General features: G+C 44.2%; 1 protein-coding gene across 1 annotated transcript in view; it reads right to left on the bottom strand.

Moving 5' to 3' along the window:
* Window positions 1–21,542, bottom strand: part of ASTN2 (astrotactin 2) — a 736,372-nt gene that overhangs the window by 556,622 nt on the left and 158,208 nt on the right. Inside the window, exon 4 of the mRNA XM_044265036.1 lies at window positions 4,398–4,505. Coding sequence (XP_044120971.1) covers window positions 4,398–4,505 — 108 coding nt within the window. The remainder of the gene's footprint in view (window positions 1–4,397; window positions 4,506–21,542) is intronic.

Here is a 21,542-nt window from a genome sequence, read left to right as displayed (position 1 = left end):
GGACATGCGCATGGTCCCATTAATCCACACAGTTACCCCAAGGGGGTACTATGGCCACCCCATTTTAAAGCCAAGACTATGGAGACTACCGGCTCCTGTCCCATGGATGGATACACAGAGACAAAGACGGGGCTGAGCCCTAGGTCAGCTTCCAGTTCCCACTCTTCCAGGAAGCCCTCCCAGATTTCTCAAGCGTTCCGCTCTTTCTCCTTTTTCCCAAAGCTGGAACAGTCGGAACCATCCAGAGAATGAGTTCTACTTTGTCTTCCCACATATCTACTACCTTGCCCAGCACCTCTTGTGCCCCTCGGGAAGACTTTCACCAACGTTCACTAACTTGCTTTTGAGCACGCCTTTCAACCTCTACTTGTCGACTGGGGAGGTGAGACTCGTACACAGGCAGTGACGTGGCCAAGGTGATGGCCAAGGTCATACTGAGAAATGCTGGCAAAATCCATCCAGGACTGGAAACCACAGCTCCTGATGCTATCAGATGACCCCACAGTACGGACCCCCTTCGGAACACTTCAGAGGTGGCAACGGTTTAACGCCCTAATTGCAGTCCGCCTATCCCTAGTCTGGGGCTTGTTTGCAGCTGAACTGAAGGGGGGGAGGGTGAATGAATATGGATTGTCAACGCTCTGAGGTCACACTTTCCACCAGCTGGTGTGTACAGATGTGCCCTTCCTGGAGGTTCTAGCTCTTTCTTCCCCAGCCTCATTGCACTTTAGCACCTTCTCCCCGTGACCGTCAGGATGGCCTGCATGGTCTCGGGGCGTCTGCCTGTGGCAAGAAGTGCTGCTGGGACAGGTGGTGGCAGAGGCCGGGGAGAGGGCTGGCCCGCAGAGCTCGGGCAGGCCTGGCGGTGAAGGCACAGGCCAACGGGATGACAGAAGCCACTCGAAGGTGAGGGACAGACAACCTCTCCAGAGAGAAAACCAGGCAAGAAGAGAGGCATGTGGGAGGGGGAAGACAAGGTACAAGTGAGGCCAGGTGCCCGGGTGCAGTTCACGAACAGGGGATTCTCGAACATACACAACCAGACCTGCCAGCATGACGAAGAAGGGACCTCAGAGACGGGGGCTCCCCCAGGTCTCAGAGAGAAGACCAGACACCTGGACAGGTGGAATGACTTGCATGGGGTCCCGCAGCGCTGGCCCAGATTGGGGATCTGCCCACACACCTGTCCCGGTGCTCCTTCCCGGGCAACTTAGCTCCCTTTCCCACCTACACATCTTGTCTCCCTCCTTCACCCCTGCCTGCAAGCTTGAATGACACGAACTGATTTTAAACCTCACAACACCCCCTGGAGCTTTAATTTCCCTAGCCTCCCTTGTCAGAGGAGGACACTGATGTGCAGAGAGAGGAAGGTTCATGTTCATGGTGGCATGGCTGGGACTGGAATCCCGGCAGCTCCCTGTGAGCACCAAGTTCTCACTCCTCCCATCCAAGGCTCTCTCACCCCCACGGGCTCCCAAACTTTCCCCAGCTCACTTTCGTGTTGTGCATTTTCCCCATGAGGGCAGGGAGCGCTGAAGGTGCTTCAACTCTCTTACGCACACAAGAAACCGAAAGGAAGGGTCACAGCCCTTCGAGCGGAGGACCGTGGTGTCTGCAGAAACAGGCACGGGGTCCCCGGATTCACTGTGCTGCACAAAGAACCCAAGCACCAGCAGAACTGATCACCGTGACGCTACCACACACAGTGTCGGGAAGGCTTTCCCGTGACCTTGAAAAGAGGGCAGAGGAGCCTATGCGAAGGGCATTGAAACTGGCAGCTCCTTCAGATTCTCTCAATGCCCTTCCCTGCTACAGTGTTCTTCCTGAGCATCTGTCCCCATCTAACATATTTATATTTTGATACAATGCAAGCTCCGCAAGGATCGGTCTTTTAAAAACTGTTGTTTGATTTGTGTCCCCAATGCCTAGAAGAGTGTCAGACACACCGTTGGGGCTTGACAAATATTTGAAGTACGTGAGGGAAGGAGGGAGGGAGGAAGGAAGGATCCACCAGGAAATAGTTGGAGAGAAGAGGAGGGAGTGGTAGGAAAGGGGGACAAGAGACAAAGGTAATAAAGAGAGAAGAAGAAAGAGTAAATGCAGAAGAGAACAAAGGAAAGAGAAGAATGAAGAGAAGGAAACCCTGATGCAGGAGAGAAAGGGAAGGAGAGAGGAAAAGAAGAGGACAGGAACAGGAACAAGAGCAAGAACATGAAACAAGCAGGCCAGCAAGCATCCCAGGGGCCTGAGAAGCAAGAGGAAGACATGGCTGGAACCACAGGCAGAGGGTGAAGGACTCAGCACTGTGGACAATCAGAGGGACAAAGCAGCAGCACTCAGCTGGCAGGAGAGCTGGAGGGGGGTAGGGGGAGGTGCGGGGAGAGGGGATGCATCACAGCCCTGACTCCCCCTACCACTCAGCCAAGAAGCACAGCCTAGCCTTCTGCAGCCTTTGGAGGCATCGGGCCAAACCGTTTATCTGGAGTCCTGGGGCTTGCTTTTGCTTTCCTTTTCAAAGTTTAGCTCAGATTTACCAGGGGCGTGCTCCGTGATGGATGTTTTTCCAATTAGCTGTAAACAGCCCAGTCCTGCAGAGGAGACCTACCAACTTCCCCATCTCTAATTCTGGCTGCTGGACTGGGGGAGGGAGAAGACAGGTCAAGAATCATCCATCACCAACTTGGAAATCAACGCAGCAGATACCAGGGGGCCAAGGCTGGGGGAGGAGGGAGGGGCAGGCCCGATTGTTCCAATCACTGCAGAGGCTGCAGAACTTTCCCAGTTGATGGGTCGTAAGAGCTACTCCCTGCACAGGGTCTTTTCAGTGAAAGGTACCAGGAGTGGGGACACAGGGAAACCCACAATGAGAACTGAATTGGCATTACTAAGGTCTATTTTATTTGCCCTTAGTATGTACCTGGTGCCATGACAAGTTTTTTAAAGATTGATTTATTTATTTGAGAGAGAGAGAAAGAGAGTGCACACAAGAGGGTAGGGAGAGGGACAAAGGGAGAGAGTCCCCAAGCCGACTCCCCGCTGAGCACAGAGACCCACACAGGGCTCAGTCCCAAAGCCCTGAGATCAGGACCTGAGCTGAAACCAAGAGGTGGACGCTCAACGGACTGAGCCACCCAGGTGCCCACATCACAGATATTTTATATAGCTTAACCAAAATCCATCCCTGAGTATATGAGGCGATTATGAGGCCCATTTCACAGATGATAAAATTGAGGTGTAGGGGAGGTAGATAACTTGCCCAAGAGCAAAAGTGGCCCAGGGAAGCTATGTGACCAATGCCCTTTAAGTGTCCACCAGGCATGCATGGAACACACGCAGAAATGTTCTACAAGAGCGATTCTTTCCCTCTTCCCTACCCCAGGAAATTCTTCAGCCCCATGTGTGCAGAGGTGAGAGGGCCACATGTCTTGATGAATTGCCTTCATGTTTTCCAGAGGATCCTGACTTCTTTCTGGGTCTAAACCCTCAGAGGTCTAAGCCCTTGGAGCTCTCGTTAATCACTGACATGGAATACATGTGTTACCCCTCACCTCCCACTCCCCGTTCCCTTCCAAGACTGCAACCTTGAACTAGCTGTTTCCCCATCCATACTCAGGGATGAGCAATGACATTCACAAGTGATTGCCTGAAATATGCTCTATTCTTCCTTTGGAGTATGTGCAATCATCAGAGAACTGTGGACCTCAGCCCCAAGGCGTAGCCCTTTATGGGAGTCCTGCACCCACTCCTGATGACTCCTTACCCGGTCATTGTAAGAGAGAAGGATACGGATTTCACCTGGTGAAGACACTCTCACGAAAATCAAAAGGAGTCGCCTTTAGAGGAACCTACTAGAGAACCTGCCCTCTGGTCTTGGTGGCTGGTAAAAAGAGTTTCCTGAACAAATGCTTCTATCCCATAGACGCTGCACATTTTTCCGCTGAGCCCATTTCCCTTTGCACGTTGACTGTTAGAGCTCTGCCTTAAACGGCCAGCCCCTTCTAAGAATGACACACCACAGTATGCCAGAGATCACCCTGCATCGATCCAACCTGGGTTTGAATCATGTTCCTTATTCCTATTTTGCTTTCCATCTGATTCCTTTACTTACTTCATTCCGGTGCTGGATTTTTTTTTTCTTTTCCTTTCACTGCATAAACTTAAAAAAATCTTCCCCAAATCCGTTGAGGAAGGAGGTAGGATGGAGAGCAAATAAAGAACGGAAGGGGAGGCCATAAACGACCAACGCAAGTCTAGAGGGGGTTTCGGATGCCAGGCTGTGTTAACTGCGTCGGGACGGGGTCGAAGACAAGCTGAGGTTTGTCGCAGAGCACGGATTCTGCTTTCCAGGCTTTCCTCCTACAAACACTGGTTCTGGAACCTTCCCCAGGACTCCTTACCTTTGCTGCGGCGACGACTCCTGTACTGCTCCGTATAGAAGGTCAGCTGCGTTTCGTCGTCTGCCTCTGAACCGGAAGTCCCCTTGGTTCTCCCAAAGCTGATTCCCCCTGAAAAGAAGAGCGACCCATTAGTCACGTAAGCCTCCTGGAGCTTGTTAAATCCTTCATCCGACCCAAAGATCAGCAGCCCCATCCCCGGGCTTCTTTCTGTAAATCCCAAGTGACACACGAGCTAGCATGATTTATGGATGGAGGTCGGCTCTGCGGTGAGGCAGATCTGGGTTCTAACCATGGCCTGGCAGCCGTGAGCTCTGTGACCTTGAGGGGACACTTTCTTTTTCTGAGCCCTGGGTTCTCTCTTAATAAAATGGGGACATAACTATTGACCTTGTAGGGTTTCTATGAAGTTGAAAGGAGATAAGATACATAAAATACCTGGTTTGTGGTGGGTCTTAACTAAGTGATAGCTATATTGTCACTTAGTAATGATGAGCCTGCCTCTAAGAAAACACTTCGGGCAACTTAATTTCACATACATTTCAAGCAAGTGCTTCCTGGATGCCAAGCCCAGAGCCAGACACTGGAGGTACAAAGATAGATACAGCCCAGTTCTTGCCAGCCGGCAGATCATAAGCTAGTCCAGGAGACAAATGGGATCCTAAGGAGGCTTTAAGCTAATTCATGGTTATGTTTTTCCTCACAATGAGATGCTGAGAATATGGGAGAAAGCAATCCATCCCAACACGGAGCACCTGAGAAGGTTTTATGAAGGAAGGGGGATTTAAGTCAGGGCCGGAAGGATGAATGAGGCTACGGTGGCAGAGAATGGAGTTCCAGGGAAAGGCAAGAGTTGAGCAACCCTGGGCGGGAAGGGGAGCGCGGGCTGGGGAAGGGCGGGGGAACAGCGAGTAGAGAGATGACTGGAAGGACCACGGGAGCCTCATGATAGATGCTCCACTGCCACACGGAGGTCGGCTTTTGGGCATCACGGAGGGTCCCAGGGGAAGAGGATGTGTTCGTTAGTCACACACAACGTGAAGGACAGGACAATGGCACCCATGCCTCAGAGTGGGTGCTGTGGAGGGCAGGAAGCTGTGAGGCTCAGGGATCCCTTGGTGAGAGGCATGAGGGTCTGGGTGAGGCAGGGGGCAGCATGGATAGAAAAGAAGAGAGGGGAGCGACAGGGGTTTCAGAGACACACTCAGGAATGTGGGGCCACGGGGGATGCATTGACACGCAACGGACAGTGGATTCCAAAAATGATCAAGATAAGAGGCCAGAAAGAAATATGCCAAAATATGAATAGCAGTTAATTCTGCAGAGAGGAATACAGATACATACATATATATATATATATATTTTTAATTTTCTCTGTGCATTTATTTACTTACTTACTTATTGTTAATGAAAAAGCACAGAATGTGGGAAGAGAGGCATTAAAGCATTGGTAAAGTCTTGGCCCTAGAGAGGAGACAGTGCAGGGAGATCTTCAGAGCATGGTGGGGCGCATCGTGGGCAGGCAAACAGGGGGCCTTAGGTTTGGGTACAGATCTTCGGACACTGACGTCGACATCCATAGCCTGTGTCTAGGAGGAGACTCACAGCGGAAGCGGATATGCTGGATGAAAAAGTAGTTGAAGGCAGGGCAGAGAGGGAGACCACTCTCCCCTCCAAATATTTTGTACCTTCTGAATCAAGCCCCATACACCCCTATTACTTGATTGAAAATTCTACCCGAGGAAACGACAAACATAGATCAGTGAGGAACATGGCTCAACTCAAAGACGCGTTCCCTATGCCATTTCTCTGGGAGGGCCTTCAGTCTACAGAAATCCCATGTGCAGACACTCTGCCTGCACTATGGTCATTGTGCCTTCATTGTTTCATTGCAGCAGCACACTGAGCGAGGGGCTACGTGCCTAGAAGATGCCGATGCATTACTGCCTACAATCCTCATCACGATATCCTCAGAGCAAAAGTGCAATTAACAGCCTGGATAATAAAGACACAAAGACACGCATGGGCAGAGTCACACAGCTGACGAGTCCTAAAACTGGGATTCAGGACTAGTCTGTCCAGCTCCACATTTGAGCTTTCTAGGATGCAAAGTGCTTTCCTGGAAATAACTCAAGAGGGAACTTCAGGGAGGGCAGGCTGTCCATTCAGCATCAGGGCACCAAGTTCTCATCCTCCCATTCCGAACCCACACCCTTGGAGGGAAGTATACTGTGGCCCATTTTATAGGTGAAACCCCCATGTTTCAGAAAACAAAAGGGATTTGCTAATAATGAGTGAAGTTGGACTCAGTATCCACATATGACCAACAGCCAAATTCAAAATTTTAACCACTTTCGACACTGCCTCTCAAAGTAATGCTCTGTAACATGGAAAGATTAATATCCGCCCTCTCCCTTCCCTGAGACAGTGTGTTGCCATCGATGGGAGAGTATAGGAAACAACAATTTCTGATCTTTGTCCTGGAAGGTGTCTTTGGTCTGTCCCTGTCCCTTAGTATAAACACCCCCAACCTCCAGCAATTAAGGGTAGGGCCTGGAGACAGCAGGAGACTCCAGATTCTACAAAATGCAGCCCTTTCTTTAAAGGCTCTCTGCTTTGAAGTGGAGTTGGCAGAGGCCCCATGGACATTCTGGAAACAAGGAAAGAGCAAAGATCTCAAAGGTCAGGAGGGCTTTTTAAACTTCCATTAACATATTCTACGGTTATGGGAAAAAGGACAGAGAGAAGGAAGGGGGAGAGGAAGGGAGGGGAGGGAAGGGTAAGGAGAAAGGGGAAGAAAGGAAGTGAGGGAGAAGGAAGGAAGGAAGGAAACAGAATGGAACTAGGAAGGGAGGGAGGAAAGGGGAGGAAGGGAGGATTTTTGTTCATCTACACATAATTCTTGGCCAAGGGGAAAATGAAGGCATTGGATAAAATAGTTACTTTATGTACAGAGAGCACCTGTCATTCTTCCTACTATGTTTTGGGCAGCAGAGAAAAAGGGGAGGTTCTATCCCTATCAGGAGTCTACCTCAGACTCCCCCACATCCCCTTCAATCTCCACCACCCCCCTCTTAATTAAAACATTCCAAGGAGGGAGCCTGGGTGGCTCAGTGGGTTGAGCCTCTGCCATCAGCTCAGGTCATGATCTCAGGGTCCTGGGATCGAGCCCCGCATCGGGCTCTCTGCTCCAGGGGGAGCCTGCTTCCTCCTCTCTCTGCCTGCCTCTGCCTACTTGTGATCTCTCTCTCTCTGTCAAATAAATAAATAAAATCTTAAAAAAAAAAAATCCAAGAAAATCCTTTCTCCCCCCTTTCTCATTTTCCTTCCTCTCCCGAACAAATGACCTACTATGATCCTGCCCTGGTGAACATGACAGGCAGGACTCAGACAGGATCCTTTCCCTCCTGGGACAGTCTAGCTGGGGTGAGAGAAAGTCACCAGACATTTCAAACACAATTGAAAAAAAAAAGAAAGAAAGAAAGAAAAGAAAAGCTCACCATTGCCTAACACTCTCTCTGCCAGGCACTGTTGTAACCCTTACACATATCGACTTGTTTAATCCTTAAATAACCCTAAGAAGGAGGTTACTACTTTTATTCTCTTTTTAATGGATGAGGAAATGAAGACACGAGGAAATTAAGTAATCTGCCCAGGGTCACACAGCTTGTCAGTAGCAGAACCACAATTCACTCCCGGCAATGGCTGTAGAGTCTATTCCCTTGGTCTCTAAACCCGCACACAATAAAATATGCAGATAGCTCCCTGCATGTCCACAACCACGCCTGTAAGGAAGGCATTACGTGCCTTGTCTTCCACATGAATAAGCTGCATCTCTGAGCTGCTGTGAGGCGGGAAGTGAGGGAGTGGAGAAGGAATCGGGTCTGCTTCCCTGCAAAGCCAGCCTCGTGGCTAAAACAGTCTGGGACATTGTGTGTGCACATGCGTGTGTGTGTGTGTGCATGTGTGTGCACATAGGCAGAGCAGTGGCAGAAGCTTGATTTCACCTGCAAGGATGAGCAGGTATGTAATGTGCCTCCCGCCTCCTAAACAGGGAACATTTTCCTCTTCCCGAAGCTCCTTGCTTGGACCTCTGTACTTGTACTATTGGTAGGAACTCCATCAGGCTTAGCTATATCTTTTTTTTTTCTTTAGAAACTTTATTTATTTGACAGACAGATGACAAGTAGGCAGAGAGGCAGGCAGAGAGAGAGTAGGGGAAGCAGGCTCCCCGCTGAGCATAGAGCCTGATGTGGGACTCAGTGCCAGGACCCTAGATCATGAGCTAAGCCAAAGACAGAGGCTTAACCCACTGAGCCACCCAGACACCCCCAGGCTTAACTCGATCTTAGGACCATTTCCACCATTCCACATGCCCAAGCACATGGGCATCACACCCCTGACTACCACGAAGGCTTCTCCAGTCCTTCTCCACTCCCATGCTTTTGACCTCAGCTCCTTCCTATAGGTAGCAAACAACCATTTCCAGAGTGGAAGCTGAAACTCAGAGAGGTTGCTGCTACACCAACCTGTCCGACAGAAGTAGAATGCAAGCTGCATATGTCATTTTAAATGTCCTAGCAGCCACATGAGAAGGGGAAAAAACAGGGGCACCTGGGTGGCTCCATGGGTTAAGCTTCTGACTCTTGATTTCAGCTCAGATCATGATCTCAGGGTTGTGAGATCAAGCCCCACACTGGGTTCAAACTCAGCAGGGAGTCTGCTTGAGATTCTCCCCCCTTTCTCTCTCCCTCCGCACCCCTCCCCTGCTCGAGCTCATGCTCTCAGTCTCTCTCAAATAAATAAATAAATAAATAAATCTTAAAAAAAAAAAAAAGGAATGGGAAAAAACAAATAGGTAAAACCAATTTTCAGAATATACTGTATTTAACCCAATACACTAAAAATACTATCATTTTAATATGTAATTCACACAAAAAATGATCCACATTAAAATACCTTATAAATTTTTTTCATGACAGGTTTTCAAAATGCAGTCTGTATTTTAGGCGTGCAGCACCCCTCAATCCAGACTATCTGCAGCAAATGCCTATCAAGGAACACACTTCCGGGTGCATTGGACCACGGGTATCATGGAGCATAATTAAGGGCCGGGATCGGGGCACAAAGAGCATAATTAAGGGCCGGGATTGGGGCACAGAGAGAGATGAGTAAGTCACAGACCCCACTAAAGTACTGCATCTTTTTTTAAAAATGTGAATTGCAGTAAAAATGGGATAGGTCAGATTCTGCTAGAAGACAAGAACCATTGGCTGTATCTTCAGGCCCCTAGGGGTCTAGCAGGTCTCTACAGGGGTGTCATCAATGAGCCACGGCGGTAATGCCCTTGTGTAGACAGACGAGACTGTGCTGGGGTCAGACCTGAGTCCTAATCTGAGGTCTCACTTCTTGGCTGTGTGAGTTTGGGCGCGCACCTACCCTCTCTGAGTCCATCTTTAAAAGGAGAGACAATACTCCTTAGCCTGCATGGTCATTATGAGGAAAATGACAGAATGTGTGTAAAGAGCATAAACACCAAAAAAGTGAGGGTGAGGGCACAGGCCTCATCCATTCGGTGTTTACCTGAGTTTCACAGGGGAAAAGAAATGCTGCTGGGGATGGGGGAGGGGGGGTTCTCTGCTTTCTGTGACATCCTGGGGAGGTGGCAGGCACCCAAGTCCTATAGCCTCTTGGCGTCCATCTAGTCCAAAAGGGCCACAGGCCAATTACACACGGACTTGGAGATGATTCAGACAGATAGAAAAGGGCCCCCTCTGCTAGTATTTTAATATGAAATTGGTGATTTAGTGAAGTAAAGTGCAGCCATTAATTATACAGGACTCCTCATGTCTTTCCATTTCGGGCTGAGGGAACGTGAGGAGGGCCCGAGACTGGCAAGAGGAGAGGAGAGGAGACGAACCAGCCGTTCCTTCACCCTTGTACCACGGGCCCCGGGTCCTCTGGTCCTGAACCATCCGGAACGGAGCCTGAAGAAGATGGGCGAGGCCCCTTCTCTAGTGCGGTGAGCACTGCGTAGGGCACTTCAGATGCAGTGGCCTGTCCACACGTCACAAGGGGCCCAGGAGGGAAGCATCGCCTCGATTTTATGGCGGGGCAAGTCGACCCGCAGGTTCTCAACGCTGCTTCTCAGAGATCACACAAATGACGAATGGCGGAGTCCCCAACTTTGAGTGACTTTCATGTGATGCTCTAACCCTGTGCTCTCGGGAAAAGACAAGTCCTTGGTCTGAAGGGAAACGCAAACCAAAGCCACAATTAGATATCATTACACAGCCAGGAGGTGGGCCATCATCAAAAAAACCAAGAAAATACCAAGTGTTAGAGAAGCTGTAGAGGCAGGAACCCGCCTACATGGCTGGTGAGATACCAAATGGAACAGCCACTGTGAGAACTGGTCTGACAGCTCCTCACGAAGCTAACTCCACAGTCACCACGGGGCCCAGCAATTCTGCCCATAGGCATGCCGTAAAAGAACTGAAGACAGGGCCTTCAAATAAACCCGTGCACACGAACGTTGATAACAGCACTATTTATACTAGCCAAAGGGTAGAAACAACACAAATGTTCATCAGCTTGTGTACGGAAAAACAAAATGTGGTGTAGCCACACGAGGGCATATTGAGGGAATGTTACTCAGCCCTAAAGGAATGCTGACACCTGCTAAACATGGACGGACCTTGCAGACACCCTGCTAAGGGAAAGAAGCCAGACACAAAAGGTCATGTTGTACATGTTTCTATTTATGCAAAACATCCAAAATGAGTAAATCCATTGAGACCAAAAGCAGTGGCTGCCTGGGCTGGGTCGATGGAGGAGAAGAGTGGAGAGTGATTGCCCATGAATGGACAGTTTCCTTTTGGGGTGATGGAAATGTCTCGGAATCAGACGCAGGTGGTGCTTACACAAACTCGTCAGTGTGGGAAATGACAATGAATTACGCACTTTAAAATAGTTTGTGGTTGATTTTATGTTATATGAATGTTACCCCAACAAATAAAATGCTAAAGCAAAGAGGCCCTCTGTAACATCACAAGACTGGGGGTAGAACCGTAGAACAGGGGACCTGGGACCAGTGAGAGACAGGGAGAAGGCACGGTGGGGCACAGAGTAGGGACTTAGAGAGCCATGCTGCCCAGGGCTGAACTGAGGCATTCCGATCCCTACCCAAGTAATCATGGCACGCCCTCATTCATTTATTCATTCACCTAGCAACTACCGACCGTGTCCCCACTCGGTGCCAGTGTCCTAGACACTGAGGATTACAACAGTGAATGCAGCAGGCAAAACCTTCCTGACTTCACAGCAGCTTCCTTCCTTCCATCCTCCACAGCAGGATGCAATTAGGATATTCCAGGCACGATGCAAAGCCCTCTCTACATAAGAATCATTTCAATTTTACTGATAAATAAATGAAGATATGCAAAGGTATTTAGAGGCTTTCCCAAGAGGGGAGAGATACTTGATGGCAAACAAAGGACCTGATGATAGGTTTGCTCTGGGGCAAATCAAGGCATCTGAACAAATTGAAAGTCACATTATGGGAAAGTCTAGAGCAGGATCGGGGGTGCCTGGTCTTTCCTGGCCCTATGAGAATTAACTCACTGCTCTTCTTTGCAAAGCTACGGTCTCTGACTGTGCTGCCCTTCCACAAGCCTGCTGTGCCAGTCCCCTGGAGGGCCACCCCTCCACACGCCATCTCGCGCGCTCTTGGTATCATGATGGATGGTGGTGACATGTTAAATTATTCAGGCTCCGTGTCTTCCTCGAGCTGGTGACAGTGATATTGCATTTTTAGATTGCCCAGAACTGCACCAGATAGAGAAATATGTAGCTTGGGAATGCAAAAACCCATCTGACCCCCAACCGTCCGGGGAATACAAATGGTGCCAGTTGTGGGAAGAAGACAAAGGCGGCTAAAACGTCCCACGCCCCCTAAACCACACAACTCACGACTGCTTTGAGCTCTAGGGCTAGACCACAGATGTTCATATGTATCTACCACTTGAAGAGGCTCTGACCACAATCGCTACCTGTCCCGGGGTGTTGCTATAGGCCAGGCACTTTGCCCAGAGGTGACTATCCCATCGCTATCCTTCCAAATACGCCAGCCAGAGGCTGAGGACACGATGTTCCTCATCTGCAGTCACACGGCCAGCAATGGAAGGACCCAGATGCCAACTCTGGTTTACTTGATGCCCCAGGAAGGAGAACTGGAAAATATTCTTGGGGTTCATGTTGAATTTTTTAAATTGATCATTATGGTTAATAAAATCCTTATGGTAAAGTATAATTAAACATGATAGTTAATTATTTCCAAAAAAATGGAAATGACCTAGAGGCCCATTTTTAGGGGACTGATTTTTTAAAAATGGTATACTCTTAAAATAGACTTACATGAGGCTGTTAAATACAGTGACATAAATGTATATTTATTGATGTGTAGACCTCTCCATGATACATCATTGAGGGAAAAAATATACAGCAAAGAATGCAACGAGAGATTCCACTTGTGTAAATTTATACATTTTGCTATTTAGTGTGGATTCCACTGAGTGTGTGTAATAAAAGATATATTAATTTAAAAATTTTAATTTAAAAAATAAAGACGTAAGTCAATCTGAGATGTTTATGATCTAGAGCTCTAGATCATAAACATCTCAGATTGACTTATGTCTTTATTATAAACTTTACTATAAACTTTATGATAAACTGAATTTCGAAATCATACCATAAAACTATTTGGTATAAAAGAACCCTATTCTGTATGAAAAATACATAGCCACTAAGTATATAAATATATGCATATACATACACTTTTATGCAGAAAAAGATACTGAAAGAAATATATTAAAGTGCTTCAGTGGTTATTCTCTGAGTAGTTAAGATTTGGGGTATTTAAAATGTTTTTCTTATTGTTGTTGTTCTGCATTTTAGAATTTTCCTCCTATGAGAATGTAATGCTGGGTAATTTTAAGAAACACAAATAAAAGTTATGTTTATTTTCTTTTTTAATAAATGGTTTTACTGCTGCATTGTAAGCTCATTCTTCACTTGAACTTGAGAGTAATACGGCCATCCCAGAGGTAATCATCCCATCACCCAAGAATGGAAATATCTCAATTTGTCTCCAAATTTTGGCCCAAAGAAATATCTAGGCAGGAGACAAGCTCTCCAATCAAACTTAACTCAGTCCCTCATGAAAATAAATCTTTGTCTTTATTTTCCCTGTGGGAGCCTGCAGTTTGCCAAGATGCCAGTCCCAGAATCTCTGGCCCCACACTCCAGCCTTTGGTACCTACTATCAAAGGTGGACACTGCTTTGCCTCCCCTTGAATCTGGGCTGCCTTAAGGATGTGTTTTATTTTTTAATATAATTTTTTTAAAAAATTTTTAATAAACATATGATGTAGTATTAGCCCCAGGGGTACAGGTCTGTGAATCACCAGGTTTACACACTTCACAGCACTCACCATAGCACATACCCTCCCCAATGTCCATAACCCACCACCCTCTCCCTACCCCCTTCCCCCTGGCCCCCTCAGTTTGTTTTGTGACATTAAGAGTCTCTTATGGTTTGTCTCCCCTCCCAATCCCATCTTGTTTCATTTATTCTTTTCCAACCCCCCAAAACCCCCACATTGCAGCTCCACTTCCTCATATCAGGGAGATCATATGATAGTTGTCTTTCTCTGACTGACTTATTTTGCTAAGCATAATATCCTCTAGTTCCATCCATGTCATTGCAAATGGCAGGATTTCATTTCTTTTGATGGCTGCATAGTATTCCATTGTGTGTGTGCAGATACATATATATATATATATAGTGTATATATATTGTGTATATGTGTGTGTGTATATATACACTATATATATATATATATATATATATATATATATATATATATATAACCTCTTCTTTAAAGGAAGTGTTTTTTTATAAACAATCACCCGAGGAAGTGACTCTGCATTAGGAATGGGTCATAAAAGGCCATGCAGCTTCTGCCTGGCTTTCTTGAAACACTTACTTTCAAATGTTTACCTCCTCATTGGAAACCTACCCCTGCACCATGAGAGGACTTAACCACATGAAGAGGCCCCACGTAAGTGGTGCCACCAATAGTCTCACATGAGCTGGGAGAGAAGTTTCTAGATAATCCCCACCCCACACCCTCCGAATCCCTGGGTCACCCACAGATGTTGGGACTATTCCCAGCTGAGACCCAGTCCTTGTGGAGCTGGGACAACTCCTCTGTCTTCCCTTTGTCATTTATGGATTCCTGACTCCTAGGTAACATGAGCATAGGGTTGTTGTTGTCGTAAGGCACTAACTTTAGAGTGATGTTTTATGCAGCAGGAGGTAACCAGAACACTCCCCTTGTCCAGTCTTACAAAAATACCCACATTCCTTCCCACCTGTCATCATATGGCAGCCGTAAGCCCTAAAGATGAACTGGGTGTCCAGAGACCCAGGTCCGAGCCTGTCCTGTTACTAACATGCTGTATGCCTGGAAAAAGCATTAACACCTAGCAAGCATCACAGAACGCTTAGCACCTTTACTGGCTTCCCTGCAATGGTAGGCAGCTTCTTTGGCCCGCACAATAACTGGCTGAAATAGGCATTGCTACCCCCATTTGCAATATGAGGAGACTTCAGGTCAGAGATACCACAAGCAACAAGCAACTTTTTCAAGGCCACACAGTTCATAGATGGCAGAACAGACTGAGGCTGGCCAAGAATCAAGTTCCCTGTAATTTCCAACCTCTAGACTGTCTACCTTTGGGAATTACAGGCTCGGGCTATTCCATAACTCCAAATGATGGACCTTCAGCTGCGTGGTATTTCCCTCCAAACTAAATATCCCTCCTAATGCCGTTCCTTACATCATATGTTTTATACAAACTATGACTGTTTTGGGGTTCCAAAATCAATGCATATATATTGTAGAAAATTAGAAAGAAACAAGTTAGAAGACACAAAGAGGAAAATAATAATCAAGCTAATAACTCTCCCTCCCACCGGATTTCCCTTATTTCTAGTTTTTAACTATGCATTTATATGCATATGTTTTCACAACTAGACTTTGTTGTCTTATAACATGAGCACATATTGTTTTAAAATATCTAAGCTTAAATTAATTCATTCATTTATATCAGACATACATGTTAGTTATAGGCATCTGAGGTGTTCAGTGTGTTGGTGTGATATATTTATATATTGCAATATGATTATTAAAGTAGTGTTAGTTAATACTTTAAAAAAAAGAAAAGAAATACGTGTTAGGATCTAGCTATGCACTTAGCTCTCCTGACATTATATAAATTATATATATCATGTATGTCTGTATATATACACATCTAGTCTGTATCTAGGTGCAGGTGTATACCAGTATCTTCATCTGTACACATACCTACACCTTTATCCACCAAAGTATTCATAGTGAGTTTCTCTGAATACTGAGTTTTCCTTCTTTTTGTTGACCTTTCTTATTTTCCTTTTTTTCTTGAAAATGAATAGCGATTGCTTACGGAATTAAAACGAAGCTACATAAAACATGTCACATACATCCTTTCATGTCATTAAGTATTGACTGCAGTATCATTTAATGTCCGCAATATATTCCATTACACCAATGTATCATCATGCACTTCATCAATTCCCTATTGTTTGAATTTTATATTGTTTCCAATTTTTCACTATAATACTGCACCACATGTTCCTAAAGATAAATCTTTCTACACATTCCTGTGCATCCATGTGTAGAATTTTCTTGAGAGTAAAAAGATAAATGACTGGGAAGGGGGGTATTGACATATTCTAAGTTTTGGTCCATACCGCCAAGATGTCCTCCATGAAGGTGAGACCAATTCCACTCAGCTACATACAAGGGTGATTATTTCACTCTATAATGCTGGGTTTTACATCACAGTTTTCCAGTCTTAGTGCTTTTGATATGCATCTCAGATTTCAAATTTGTTTTGTCATATTCTTTTCAACCTACTCCGGGGGGCTCAAGTCCTTTTTGATTTGTGATGTCTAGACTGACACGGAATAATCCAGGTGTGCTCTGACCCACCCAGAGCAGAAATGGACTCCCGCCTCCATTTCTCTGGACACAAGTTTTATAATAATGCAGCCCAGGACTGGCCCCCACTTCACTGGCAGCTGACTGGTACTCAGTATGCTCTCAGTTTTTTGTTCCCATGCACTGCAAATAAATCTGGTCTTTCCTATCATGTGTTTGTAGAACTGATTTCTTCTAAACCAAAGCAAAGAACGTTTATACTACCAAATGTGTCTATATATTTTGGCCCTCTCTTCCTAGTGTCTCAAGATATTTTTTCATCCAAGTCCTGTGATCTCATGTTTTCACTATTCCCTGACTAGCACACCCTCATTGAACTGGATAAATATGAAAAGGAACAGGATATAAGAAAAGGAATGAATAGTGACTGGATGTTTGCAACATGTCAAGCATATACTACAAATCAATGCTGATACCTTTGTTTTAAATATTAAGAAATTGATGTTTGTAGGGATGATTTGTCTTGGGGAAGGCCACATAGCCAGGAGGGAGGAGGGTGGGTGGGGAAGTCTATTTTTGTGTTTCTTGCTATTGTTGGTATGTGATGCCAAGTCTTCCCCTGATGTAAGGCAAGGAGACAGGTGTTGAAGAGAACTAGACAAAGAACAGAACCTGGTAGCTTATAGTTAGAGGACTCACTTGGACTGACATCAGTCCCTTAATGAAAGCTCTTTGGGACCATGTAGTTAAACAAAAGTGAGCAATCTGACTATACTGTCAAACATTCCACAATTTCCTCCTTTGGAAACAAGAGCAACAAAATACTGTTAATTCAATAAATATATGTTGAGAACTTATAATGTGCCAGAAAGTATATGCACCAGGGAGTAAGACAGAAATATTCTATTGTCACAAAGCTTGCACTTAATTGGGATGATAGACTATTCAGATAAAGACATAGAAAACAATCAATACACCTATGAGAAGCTTTGACAAATAGCTTGCTGACATTCAGATATCCTGTGCCTGTACTATCTCCCTGATCTACCTGCACCACAAAGCAACCCAAAGTAGAAATGCAGTTTGCTTGCCATGATTTTCTCTTAGTGAACCCACGATGGCTCCCTGAGCTTCCAGCTTCCCTTCACGCACGCTCACTATGTGAATTTGACCAACTGACCTTCCCGTTGTTGAGGATCAAGATCAAGTTTCAAAAGTGCTTCACCACCTATCTGAAAGGAGGATATGATTTGTCCTTCAGAACTGTGGAAGCCTCTCGACTTACCCTTGATTCCTCTATGACTATAACTACTCTGTGATTAAACACATACCATCAACTCACGTTAGCCCTGGAAAAGTAATTTGCTTGAGTCTAGGGACTGAAACTGAGGCAGAAATTTCAAGTAAACACTCAGTACTTCCTCCGTACAATGGAGCTGCATGTCTTATGAAATATCTTTATTCTCCCTTTTCTACTTTTCAGATTTTTCCTTGATGTAAATGACAGATCTGACAGATTCAGAATGAATTTTGTTTTATACTTTTATCTGGTAATAAGGTTTCAGTTGTTTCATGCAATGGGACAATCATTTGCTTGTTCTTATTGTTCCAAAGGCAATTTCAAAAGCTTGTTTTCTTCCTTTCTTTCTTTTTTTATTTTTGCTTTTCGTTTTTTGTTTTTTCTCAAAATTTCCCACCATGAACTGACAAATTTGAAAGCTCAGGCTTTCTGGAAGTATTTTCAGAAGTTTGGGCTAAACTTTTATGCATTTTTGGTCTGTTTATCATCTTTGAGTTTCCTGTGCAAATATATTTTCTCTCTCTATGCTTCCCAAATTCCTCCCTCATTGTAATTCTCTGTGATTATTTGCTCAGAATTTCATTTTTTAGAGTCTTCCTCCCTGTAATACATCTATTTCATTTTAAAGTCTCTGGTCATAGAACCAGAAAAAAATCTATTCTCTGACATTAAAATATCACATGTATATGTGTTCATAAATTCTTGGTTATAATTTTTCACCTTTTGAAATACAAGTGTTATTTCTTGGTTTAATAATATCCAGTACTGGCAAAGATTTTATGAAATAATCATTTTCTTAAATTGTTGCAAGCAGTGCAAATTTGTATGGCCCTTTTGGGAAGCAATTTGGCAATATAAAAAAGAGCCTTAAAAAAATATGCATCCTTTTTGACCCACTTCTGGGAATTCACCCTAAGGAGACCATCCTAAATATAGGAAAGACTTTATGTAGCATTACACTCATTACAATGTTATTTATAAATACAGGAAAGTGGAAAATAATGCCCAACTTGAAGCGAATGTTTAATTATGCTGGAACATTAAAGGGGGCATGATGATAATGAGATACATAGAAAATACTTGTATCCAATACTAATTTTAAGAATGGGGGTAAAAATGATAAATTTGTAAATAAGGATTTACTATTAAATATAGGAGAGCTTCTGCTTATAGACTGGAGGAGTAAGATATGAACAGACCTACTCTCCTCCAGAGAGCAATAAATTTTAGACAAAATGCAAAACAGACAGACAAACAAAAACACCTAAGGGCTCTGGAAAGTAAATCAAGCAGGTATGTTTGGAAAGGAGTTGAAACATGGAGAAAACAGGCAGCACAGGTGAATTTTCAAGTTTCAAGCTTTACCCTGAGTGTAGTCATAATATCGGTCTGGCTCAGGGACCCTGAAATGGCAAGAAAAGCTACAATCTTCATGGACAGGATTCAGATCAACCCCTGTCACTAGGAAGGGAAGGAAGAATCCAAAGAAGAAGAGATCCAGAGAGGGTCTCATAGTCTGTGTGTAAACCTTGTGCACACCTCTGGTTGACCTCTGAACCACACACTCAGGGTGAATTATATGCAGCACAGCGAAGGGAAGAAGAAATGGCTGGGATTGGAGTCCCTGCTCAGGACTCCAGAGACAGCCTGATGGACGAGGATTTTTAACACAACTACTGTAACTGTGCTCACAAGGGTAAAAAAGAAGAAGACTATAACAAATAAAAAATTACAAAGATTATTAGCAGAAAAATCATGCACACACTAAGCTAATCAAGATTTTAGAACTGAAATATAGAACAACTATATGAAGTTAAAAAACATCCCTGGATAGGCTTAGGAGAGATAACAGAAGAAACAGCCATTGACCTTGTAGATAGATTAATAAAATGCTCTAATCTGAAGACATGAGAGAAGAAACATTGAAAAATACTTAACAGCGTCTAAGGGATCTATGAGGTCATATCAAAAGCTCTAAATACAAATAAGTGGAGCTGCAGAAGGCAAGGAGAGAGAACAAGGAAGGAAGGAAGAGGGAAGTAAGGAAGGGAGGGAGGGAGGGTGGGAGAGAGATAGAGAAAGGAAGAAAAAGGAAAGACAGGAAGGAAGGAAAGAAGGAAGAAGAAAGAAAAAAGGAAGGAAGGAAAAAAGAAAGAACGAGAAATTTTTAAAAAGGAAAGGAAAGGAGAAAGAGAGAGAAAAAGAAAGACTGAGACTTAACCAAATTTGGTATAAGAAAGTCATAAGCTAGCAAATTCACAAAGCTCAGAGAACACTGAATGGGATAAGCATTGGGGGAAAAGGTCTGTGCTGATAGTCAAACTGCTGGAAATCAAACTTTGAGAAACATCCTTGCTCTAGACATTTCTATATGGTAAGAAAAAGGAAAAGGCATAAAGATTGGAAAGGAAATGTTTGTTTGCAGGTGACATGACTATTTAGAAAAATAATCACAAAGAATCCGCAAAACAATTGGAAGAATAAGTAACTTTGGCATGGTTGAAAGATAAAAGGTTAATTAATATAGGAAAGGTAATTGCATTTCTATATAGAAGCAGCGCACACATGAAAAATGAAATTTAAAAATAATTCCATTTATAAGAATGCAAGAAACTACTTAGTAAGTTTAACAAGAGACATACAAGATTTTTTTTTGATGAAAACAGCAGAGAACTGCTAAGAGAAATTTAAGAAAACCTAAATAAATGGAATGATATGCATGTTGGTGGACTTCAAGAATCAATACCTTTAAGATGTCATTACCCCCCAGATATAGCGACAGGTTAAATGCAATCTTACTTACAATGCAGCAGGGTTTGGGAGTTTCTATTTGTTTGTTTAGTAGAAATTGACAAGTTGATTTAAAAATTTATAGTGAAGTGTAAGTAACCAAGGACTGCCAAGCAATTTTAAAAGAGGACAAAATTGGAGGGCTTACACTACTTGTTTTCAAGACTTGTAATAAAACTATAGTAACCAAGACAGTGTATTGTTAGTGAAAGCAGAGGCATACAGATCAATGAAAGAGAGTTCAGAATCACACAGAACAGATTTTTTACAAAGTTGTCAAAGGAAAGCCTTTTCAACAAATGGTCAAAGGAAAGTCTTTTCAGCAAATGGTGCTGGAACAAGTGGAGAGCCATATGCTAAAAGAAAGGAATGTAGGCCCTAGATCATGTCAAATACACATATTAACTCAAAACAGGTCATAGAACTAAAGGTAAATACTAAAGCTATTAAACTTCCAGTAGAAAACAGGAGAAACATCTTAGTGGCTTTGGGATAGGCAAAGATCTAAGGCTAAGACCAAATGCATGAATCATAAAAGAAAAAATATTATATACATATATACACAAATTATATAAAGGTGAAAAAATTTTGCTATTCTAAAGACATCACTAATAAAAGTAAAAGCAAGCCATTAAATGGGAGAAAATGTCTGTAACACAGTAGTTCTCTCCTCATCCACAGGGAATACGTTCCAAGACAGTCAGCGGATGCCTGAAACCACAGAGAGTACTGAATCCTATATACAGGATGTGTTTTATTATACATACCTACCTATGATAAAGTTTAATTTATAAATTGGGCACAGTAAGAGATGAATCATTACTACTCGTAAAACGGGGCAGTAATAAATGTTACGTGAATGTGCTCTCTCTTGCTCATAAAATCTAACTGTACTATACTCACCCTTGTTGTGATGAGTGAGATGGTAAGATGCCTACGTGATGAGACAAGCAGGGGAATGACGCACGGTGACGCACTGGGAGGTTACCTGAGAGCTGATGTCGCAGTAAAAGG

This window comes from Neovison vison, chromosome 9 (assembly GCF_020171115.1).
Source record: "Neovison vison isolate M4711 chromosome 9, ASM_NN_V1, whole genome shotgun sequence".
NCBI lineage: Eukaryota > Metazoa > Chordata > Mammalia > Carnivora > Mustelidae > Neogale > Neogale vison.
The sequence above is the reverse complement of the archived record's forward strand: the minus strand, read 5'-3'. Positions and strand labels throughout refer to the sequence as shown.